An 11,206-nucleotide genomic window follows, 5' to 3' on the forward strand; every position below is an offset into this window, starting at 1 on the left:
AGCCTCATCCGAGTTACGGATGCTTTAGTACTTCGATTTATCATATCCGATGAGAGTCCCGGAATGATGGGGATATTCTATATGCATCTGGTTAAGGTCGGTTACCAGGTGTTCAACATATGAATGATTTTTATCTCTATGCAGTTTGCGTAATGCCTGATATGAGATGTGTTATAAAAATGAAATCTTGTGGTCTATTATTATGATTTGATAATATGTAGGTTAAACCTATAACTCACCAACAATTTTGTTGATGTTTTAAGCATGTTTATTCTCAGGTGATTATTAAGAGCTTCCGCTGTTGCATACTAAATTAAGGACAAGATTTGGAGTCCATGCTTGTATAATATTGTTTAAAAACTGCATTCGAAGACTTATGTTGATGTGTAATATTATTGTAAACCATTATGTAATGGTCGTGTGAAAAATGCTATATTTTAGATTATCATTATTTGATAATCGTCGTAATATTTTAAAGATTATGGTTTGTTTTAAAATCGAATGCAGTCTTTGAAAAACGTCTCATATAGAGGTCAAAACCTTGTAACGAAATCAATTAATATGGAACGTTTATAATCAATATGAACGGGACATTTCAAACATGATACTATATCCAAAAATCATGGTTAAACTCAAAATTGAAGTATGTTTTTCAAAATGGTCATCAAGATGTCGTTCTTTCGACGGAAATGACTACCTCTTTAAAATATGGATTATAACTTGTAACTCCGACTATAAACCACCACTTTTTTAGTTTAGTTTCATAAATTACAGTTCGTTATGAAACCATAGCAATTTGATTCACTCAAAACGGATTTATAACGAAAAAATTATGCGCAAAACAATATTGGTTAGAAATGGATAATTTGATTACCGGATTAGTTCATTAAAATCTATACTAACCATATCCTAGCTAACTTTTCTTGTATTATACATTTATTCTAACATGTCATGGTTACACAATACGTTAGATAAATCAAAAGACACCACATACACAATACGTGTAACTACAATAATGGTATTGTGGGTCATGATTGAGTCTTATACAACACATGTATACTATACTACTAATTGTGGACTACTAACTGTGGACTACTAACTGTGGAGTACTAATTGTGGACTACTAATATTGGACTGCTAACTTGACAACTTAAACAATCACAAACAATCACACGTGATTGAAAATATAAACTTAAACAATCACACGTGATTGAAAATATGAACTTAAACAATCACATGTGATTGAAGATATGATATGAATAATAGTTGTATTACATTTTGATATACATATATATTTGTTACAAGTTCGTGAATTCAAGGACGACGGCCATATTTTTAATAAGTTGAAAACTTATTATTAATATACTTTTACTACCGTGAGTATATAATCCCATTTTTAAACTCTAAAAATATTTTGGGATGAGAATACATGCATTTTATGTTTTACGCCATGGACACAGGTACTTAAAATATATTTTATGTTGAGTTGTACCACCTTGCATATCTTCCCTAATAGCTTGGTAACTAATATTTACATGTTGTAAGAACATGTAAGCGCGAATCCTATTGATAGATTTATCGGGTTTGACAACCCCAACCAGGCTAGTCGCTCTAGTATCGTAAATGGTTGCATAGTACTTCATTTTTACTATACTTGGTATAGTGTAGGGAGATTTCATAATAAAGGGAATATGCCACATTAATGGTTAAGTATGGTTACCGAAGCATTCAACAACTTATAGAATATCTTTATTGAAATATTTATAACTATGAAATCTTGTGGTCCATATTTATATCGATGCTAGCTTTAAACCTATATATCTCACCAACCTTTGTGTTGACTATTTAAGCATGTTTATTCTCAGGTACTTAAAAAAGTCTTCCGTTGTTGCATTATCTGAGCAAGCTGTGCATAGAGTCTCATGCTTTTGTTTAAATGAAGTGTTGCATTCGATAAAACCTTTGTCATGTATTATATTCGACTATTATGTCACGTGTGTAGTATTTGGAAACCGATGTATCATGGGGATTATTTCTTAAATAATCGCCCACTTGTTTAAAACATGCATTATGTATAATAATGGTGTGCTTTTTATGAAACGAATGCAATATTTTTCTAAAACGTATCATATAGAGGTCAAATACCTCGCTATGGGTCCAATGAATAACGTACTGCGTTTATAGTAATATGGACGGGTCATTTCAGATGTAGTTAGTTATGCTGCCAAAATAATATTATGAACTGTGTATGTTGTCGATATGCTTTTCGATTATGCTTTAAACTCAATCGCTTTTCCAACTAATAGACCGTAGTTATGGGCTCTGTTATTAGGAAGTCGTGAACCCCGATTCAAAGTACACTATATGTGTCACCCCTTGGTAAGGGAACTCTGTCGGATACAATGCAAGCTTGACTGAGGCACACTAGCTGTAGTAAGTCCACCTAAGCCTTGGATTCTGGCTGAGGACTCTTTCGTAGTGAAAGATCTAACTAGACCGATAGTACATTGTCGGCCCTAGACCATTTTAGTGTAGTCACTAAGCATATAAACTTCGTACGTACACGCTGAAGCACAACAGTTGTTATAAGCGGTACCTCTCCTAAGTAAGGCCATGAAACACGGTCAGTGTTGATTAGTACACTTCACAATAATGCGGTCTCAAGCAATGCACTCCGCTTGAGGGATTCATAGTTAATTAAGGCACTGTTTGTTTAAATTCATAAAGGATTGGACTGTTAGGATAACCGAAAGTGTTCATTGAAGTCACACCAACTTGGCCATGGTGTTCTTTATGGTCAAACTCTTTTAAGGGCCTAACTATCTTTTAAAATCAATAGTTAATGAAAGCATCGACACAAATCGTGTCTCTCAGATATGAAATACCTTGCATTTTATCATGCTTAAGAAAATTTAGACCTTTTAGAACGTTAATACGTAACCTAACCGAGTCGCTCAATTGGATGAGCCGTCTGAACGTATATACTTGTAGTTAGGCTGCATGGGAGTCAGAGGTATGGGACGTTGCTTTGTATTCAAAATCATCAAACCTAACACATTACCCAGTGACATGTCAGTCCTCTGACAGGGGCAGTAGGATCAGTGTAATAAATACAAAGTCACTGCCTATTCATGAGCCCGCATTTCATAATCTCTAGAATAACTAACGAAATCATAACATGCACTTACTTTAACCTTATCTGAATTACAAATTTTATCGCATTTATTTTATTAGTATAAACTAGAAAAGATAAAATTTGGTAATTTACAACTACTCCTCTACTTTAGGATTATCCTAAGATAATAGGTTCGATTCTACTTACTTCTTAGAAATTTGACCCTAGGTCATACTTCCCTTACTGACCATAGGAAGGAGTAGTAAGATTTAGGCCCCGCAAAATATAAATTTAAAACTGTGTTTATAACTTCGTACCAACTCCTTGCGACCTAACGACACCACATAAATAAACCGTCCGATTCTAGCATATCACTTAACAATAAATAACTCGTATATTCATATTAAGTATGTTTGCAAAACATTGATTACACAATTGAGTCATTTATACGTTCACTTTAAATTGAGTTAAAGTGTTATTGTATAGGAAATGGCAAGGACCAAAGATGCGGAATCAAGGGGAAAGAAACCTTACAACACTCCAAAAACTCAAAATCTCAGAACCAACTACAACAAGCAATTCCTCAGCGATAGAAAGATTGCTGAATGAAGAAGGGTTGCATACACTCAGTTGCTCGATCTTATGCAGGCCTTCACCGCACTCACGTGGGAGGCATTTGTCATTATTGGTGGTCCAATCTATCCAACTCTCATTCGGAAATTCTATGCGAATTTCACCTTTGAGAATGGGCAAATCAACTTTTCTCTTCTTAACAAATCATACTCCCTCTCCCTCAAGGATTTTGGCGAGATAATGGAAGTTCCATACGTAGGTTATGAATTCTACAACAGACATCATGACATCATCAATCTTCCAAGCTTTCTCTCTGATGCAAATGTTATGATTGATACGTTATATGAATTTGGAGTCTCTCGTGAAGAAATCATTGAAAAGGGTGTACTAGGAAGACATCTACTTCCTAAGTACGATCTATAGACTCGAGTGATCAGCTTCAACATCTATTGTAAAGCTGGAAACCACGCAAACATTCATGTCACTCATCTTGCATTACTATGGTGCTTGGAAAAGAAGGAACCCGTCAACAACGCCTTTCGTATGGCTTCGAGAATGAGTAATCTTCTCACCGAAATCACTTGAGCACTTCCATATGGGATGCAACTCAAAAAACTGTTCCAGCATTTTGAAATACTCATCCTGATTCTCATCAACCCATTCTTGATCTCATTAAAGGACATGGAATCTTGAGAGCACCATCTTCGAAAAGGAGGAGAACAGCTGAAAATGCGTGGCCGAGTGAATTAAGTAAAAAGGAGATTGAAATCTCAGATGGTGATGTGGAAGAAAAAACTGACTCCATTAATACTTTGGACATCAGTGGAAAGCTTGATCAAATTTACAATAAATCAGATCAAGAATAGAAAGAAACATTCCAAAATGAAGAAGTTGTTGAAATGAGTGTTGAAGTCACTATCACGTGGATCAAGTGGAAATGTTGATGGAAATGTTGATTTATGTAATAAAAACATGTTTTCATTTGTTGGTAATACGTATTAACTTAATTTGAATATTGCTTTAGAATACAAGTTGCCATGAATGCAAGTTATAACACTCACTTGACAAATCAACAATAACATCAGACCAAACACGGTCGACACACGATCGACCGTGGGATCAACCGCAAACAATCTGACAAAATTTGTTGTTCTCATTAAATGTGGAACAAGTGCAAATTAATTTTCTCTGAATTCAATGTCTAAATTCGATCATAATCAACTATGTTTGGGAATTCTTGAACTCATCAATTACCCAAAAGTGATGAAAAGTCATTCAAATCTCTATCCTCAAAGCTCTTTTTAAAGGAAGATAACTAAGGAACATCTTGCACCCTAAAGCAATCAGTTCCTCTAAACCATTCCTATTCTCTAACTCTAAGCATCACTCAAAGCTGAAAGTGTTAAGAGTTTTCAACAAAACATCAAATGACATGAAGAATATCTTCCATAATGACTCAAGACACATACAAGAAGAATGTGAAGTATTCTTCTATGACTATACCACTCTTCAAAAGGAGTTTGATAATGTAGGATGGGAGTCATTTCTCATACTTGAGACTCATATCTTTTCTTCACTTGTCAAAGAATTCTACTCAAACTTTGAATTCACCTCTAATCGCCGAGTAAAGTTCAAAATGTTTGACCAAGAATATCTCATGACACTCCAACAATTTGAGAAAATTCTTAAAGTGCCATAAAAGGACTGTATTTTATACCACTCAAAATCGTATACAACTCCTACCTCGGTTCATTCTACGAAGGGCTCTTAGCTCTCTCCTTCTCAATCCAAATCTCAAACGGAGCACACTTTGCCAAGAGGGCCTTCTTGACAATGATGTTCGGATTGAATATGAGACATGGAAGACAATCATTCACTGCAACATCTTCTTCTGCAAAGATGATGATAACTGATTGTCTGTGACTGAACTAGGACTAATGTGGTGCCTGAACCAGTCAATACCAGCCAACATTGCCTTCTTAATGGCTTCTCGAATGAATGATCTGAATCAAGATCCGACGCAACCACTTCCTTATAGTGTTCGTCTAACACACATTATTAAGCATCTCAATCTATTGAAAAACTATTCTTCCTCTCTGTGTGTCTCTACTACCATCAGTACTAGTGACCCACACAAGGTGATGTCTCTGGCAACCTGGAATCATGCAAATGAAGCACATTGTGTGTGTTAAAAGATGCTCAAATAATCATGATTCCTTGTTATCATCTTTCTTTCCTGTAATCTTCATGCTAATCTCATGTGAGATACCATGCATCATCCTATCTTTTGTTTTTCTTAGGAATGAATAAAATTTGTGTGTTTGGTGTTTTATGTGTTGTGGTAGTTACTTTCCACCGTGTACGGCGCACGGGGGATCATTTTTCTTAGGGCGCGCTTAGTTCCATGGGGAGCTAACCTTTTTGCTTCAAGAAAAATCGGAGAAAGTTGGGTATAAGTGATGTTAACACTTGTGCGTATTTATAGATAAATGTCCACCATCACTTATGTGTTTGTCATCATCAAAAAGGGGGAGAATGTTGGGTAAAGATGTTGGTTTATGCTTAACGATAATATTAATCTTAACCAATGTTAATAAGTGTTTTGATGATGACGCATGCACATAACTAAAGGTGATGGTAGACATCTTGACATAATATACAGGTTCACTAATCCACACTTACTCTAGCAAAAGACCAAACTAAATAAAGCTTAAACTAAAATACAAGCCACATGGTTTGGTCCACGGTCGACCGCATGTTAGACCGTGGAAGCCCTGTACCTTGGTTTATGAAACCAAGTGTGCATGGTCGACCCCACGGTCAACCGTGGGTCAACCGCAGAGGGTTTTGTCCAGATTTTTGATCAAATAAAGTTTGACCACTTCGGGGCATCTATAATCTATGAAACTAGTTTAAACATGCTTAGAATAGTTGCCCCCTTCATATTCGAAAGAGTTTTGGTCACTAGAACTCTAATTTTGGTTAATTACACCTAATAACACCTTAATGACGATTTAACCTTGATTAAGAATAACACATAAGTGTTACATGAAAACTTGTGCTCCTAAAATGTATTTAGACATACTTAGGATGGTCGTCAATTCCCAACCAAGAATTGCTCCTTCCTTGTACATGACTTAGTTATCGATATGTTCATCGAAGGATTGGAACACAAGGCCTATAAAAGTGTCAGGTTTATCTTAGAGGAATGTAAAAAACTAATGTGTATATTACCTTCTCGTATTCAAATTGGTTGAAGGGTTCAATTCTTAGATCACCTCAGTTCTCGAATATTGGAATCGTATGATATACTAAGTGGAAAGTCAACTTCGTGACATATATATATATATATATATATATATATATATATATATATATATATATATATATATATATATATATATATATATATATATATATATATATATATATATGCATTAGTTTGTCTGTTTGTTCGAATCATTTTGTAAATCAAGTATTACATTAAAATGGGGACTTTGTTGGTGATTTTAGTATTATCAAAAAACATTTTAGTTAATTGGAATTTACTTTAAAGTAAGGGTAATTAAGTTGTATATAATAACGAGTTTGGAGAATGTAGAGTACATGATTGTAAGAGTTAAATTGGTACTGTTATGAAAATTATAGCATTATAAAGAGTTAAGAACCCCTCATTTTTCAATATGTGTGAACGAAAGATTACCTTTTCTTGAAAGGTTATATTATTTGATTGAAATGTTGCATCCTTTCACTTTCTATATACGAGAATTGAAATTTGCATTTAAATGAACATATAGAAAAACACACATACTTTCTAATATTCGAATTTGAATTCTTTATGTGTGGAATTGAATCATTATTCTTGTCTCCGTGAACCCGAGACATGTATGGTCGAAATACTTTTATCAATAAAGTGTTTTTACAACTATTTAAGAATCAAATCATAATTTTTTTTAGAACTGCAGAGAGAATCAAATCATGATTATCTAAGTTCAAACCCTAGTTCATAACATGAAACATATACTTATAGAAGTATACTATTATTTTATGGAGTATATATTAAGACAAAATACAAACAATTCAAAATTAGAATTCACGTATCCTTTGATCATCAATCAATTTTTCTTTAGCTTGATAGTCTCAGATCAAACATGACAAAGAAGCCACACTTCCAAGAGCATTAACACAAGTTGCATGAGCACGTCCATTTCCGTAACTCAAATTCACATCTTCAATTTCGATCCCACTACACGGATGCTCCTTACTGCAATCAAGTTTCAGTCCCACCACATTTGCCGAGGTTCCATGAATATTTTCATATCGAATGTCCGATATCCTCACTCCTGCTACTTGATTCGGGCAATTTCTTTCGCCTGGACAATAGTGTTGATCGATTATCACCGGATTTTGAACATTCACCATTGTTAGATCTTTGTACACCACCCCTCTAACGAACCCATTGCTTTCCCTAGCCCATGTCTTGATCCTTACTCCATTTTCGGTTGATCTAAATGTCGAACTTTTGACTGTCACGTTTTGTACACCGGGCTCCTATATATAAACATAGAAATTAGTATCAAAGACATTTTATCAGCATTGATATATACTCTAAAAACTGGCAATCATCTATAAGTTTCAATACTCGTCCCATAATTAAACACACGTGTGTATATGATACTCCTACCGAGTACGTGTTCCCGGCGCCCGAATATATTTATTTTTTTAAAATTTTTTTAATCAAAGTGATCAACACTCGACTAGTACCATCTAGACCCTACAAAGCTTGGGTTCACTGTAGAATTGTCTTAGCCCAAGAACATGTTGTGTACATAAGTTCATGAATTTTCTAGTACTTAAAAATTAATTGGTGATAGAGGGAGATTCAAATGCTTATATGTCTACATTAATTATTTCATTTTAACTTCGATGTGAACTTTTAGTTTGTACCCATTAACTGATTATTAGACTAGAGTCCTGACTAGCTACTTTTACAACTTTTCTCTCACCAATACACACAAAGTTGTAGGTGTATTTTTATCGTAAGTATATGACTCTAAACCATGTGTGTTATACACTGCATCTTTTTGTACAACTAGCAGCACCTCCTTTCCCTAAAATTGGTTGCATGATACTGCATATTTTTCCGTATGGACAAGTTATAACAATCTATACCTGCAAGCTCCAACCTAAACTCCCAATGCTAACACCGTGGCCGGGCCCACAATTAATGTTTTCAATCCAGAGGTTAGATGAACCCGGTCCAATGGATACACAATCGTCTCCGGTTGAAATCTGAGAGTTGAGAACGGCAACGCCAGAAGAGTGTTCGATGTGTACGCCGTCAGTGTTGGGACTGTTTCCTGGTGCAGATATGGTGATACCTTGAAGTTTAACATTTTGGCAACCATCTATCACAGTGTGGAACTTTTGGCTGTTTATTGAGGTCAGTCTTGTAATTACAATGTCTCTTGAACCATAGAACTCTAATGTCTGCAATATAACAATAATTAATCAATTAAACTTTATTATATGAAACTTGACAAAATGCCATTAACAAATTAAGTATTAAGTACTCCATAAGAATTAAGTATAATAATGATAAAGATGATCAAACGATGAAGGTATAAGATATGGGCTTGATTGGCTTATGCATGTGCATGAAGAGATTAAATAATGACACATTTATTTAATAATTTTCTAAAGGTAAAGTTTAAACTTTTAAACAAATTATATTTTAAAAAGATTTAAAACTAAAATTTACAATAAATTAAGTCGTACGTCAAAACACAATTTTCTCCTTAACTTAAAATATAATTCACTGACTTGTTATTGTACGGAGTATATTGTACGTCTAAACATAGGCGAAATATTTTCAATCTAAAATGGATTTATTTGAATAGATATATTTTGCAAACTTGATGTTTATCAATATAATAGGTGGATAATTATGACTTCTTGTAATTAATTCCTTCTTTATTTTATAAAAAACAATAAATATATCATAATCTCCTTAATTATATATGATCATCGTCACTTTCATAAATCAAATATAAATTACAAAAAATATAACTTACGGTTGCACCGGTTGGACAACCGCCGGAAGTGGCTTTACAAGCCCACAAATCGTTGCCTCGTCCATCTAAAACCCCGCCGGAGATAGAAACTCCGGTCACCTTCTCAAACCTAATCCACCCAGTATTACGTGTGCTCCGATAATCAGGTGCAAGAAGCGTACCATCGATAACAATGTTAATCGCCTTATTGTTACAATGTTCGCCATTGAAGTAAGCAGATTGTAGAAAAAACCTACCGGTTGGGACATAGATTGTAGCCGGTTTATTAGAAGAACATGCAGAAGCCCATGCAGATTGTAATGCTCGGGTTGTATCCGTCCTACCATCGGGTTTTGCTCCAAATTTTGCGATATTTATGATATTAACAAGTTTAGGAGCTTTTGATGCTGTTGTGGCACCTACAACAATTGCGAAGATTATAGTGAATGTTATGAGAATGAAGTGAGAAACCCTAAATGCCATTTTTTTTTTCCTTAAGTTGATAGTGAGAGTAGAAAAGGTGTATTGAATTATGAATTTTGGTATAGACTTAAGAGGTATTTATAGGTGAAAAATGTGCATGCACATAATGAGATTTTCTGTTGTATGTACTTGTGACAGTTATGTTGGATTATATTATATTATTATTTTATTTTTTTATAAAAGTGACAAGAAAATATGGATATACAACAGAATTTGTTATATGTATAAATTATTAGGAAACGTAAGATAACGTATAAGAAGACTTTTAGGGTTTCATTCCTTGAATTGGACTCTATCCATCAAGCCACTTTCCCATCATATTCGGAGATACCATACTATACATGCATGTAAATATCAATATGTATTATATATTTTTTTTATATATTAAATAAAAAAAATATTATACTTTACCAGACTTTCTGTTATCTATCTATCTATACATTATATAAAGCACGTACAACGTATTCTGAACACGTGTCATTCTATTTTTTTCCTATATAATTAATTGTTTTTCACAAATAAGGAAATTATTTATATTCTAAATAAAATACAATTACTTTAAATATTAAATTATATAAATAAAATAATATAAATACAAAAATGAAAGTTACTAATTTATATAAGTGTCGTGCAACACACTGACTCATAAAATTAGTAAGATAAATAATGTATAGATTTTATATATATATATATATATATATATATATATATATATATATATATATATATATATATATATATATATATATATATATATATATATTATGGGTTTGTTTGTGCTCTGAAGCACATCATAACTATATTATTACATTAGGTAAAACTAGTTACGATTCGGCACACACTGCGGGTACGTTTTTTAGTTAACATATGCCGTGTTACTGCGAAAAATGATTTTGATTTATACTTCAAATTTTTTTTTAGTAATTCATAAAAATAATACGCATATCGACGACCGTTATCTATATATAAGTTGTCCTATTTT

At 33.5% G+C, this 11,206-nt stretch overlaps 1 protein-coding gene across 1 annotated transcript; it reads right to left on the reverse strand.

Annotated features, from left to right (window-relative positions):
* Positions 1 to 7,828: 7,828 nt before the first annotated feature.
* LOC139841458 (polygalacturonase-like) lies at positions 7,829 to 10,224 on the reverse strand. The gene is made up of 3 exons (XM_071831674.1): positions 9,763 to 10,224; positions 8,861 to 9,178; positions 7,829 to 8,239 (listed from the first exon to the last, which is right to left on the reverse strand). The coding sequence occupies exons 1-3, from the start codon at positions 10,222 to 10,224 to the stop codon at positions 7,829 to 7,831; spliced, it is 1,191 nt and encodes a 396-aa protein (XP_071687775.1).
* Between the last annotated feature and the right edge of the window lie 982 nt (positions 10,225 to 11,206).

Source organism: Rutidosis leptorrhynchoides, chromosome 4 (assembly GCF_046630445.1).
Source record: "Rutidosis leptorrhynchoides isolate AG116_Rl617_1_P2 chromosome 4, CSIRO_AGI_Rlap_v1, whole genome shotgun sequence".
Taxonomy (NCBI): Eukaryota; Viridiplantae; Streptophyta; class Magnoliopsida; order Asterales; family Asteraceae; genus Rutidosis; species Rutidosis leptorrhynchoides.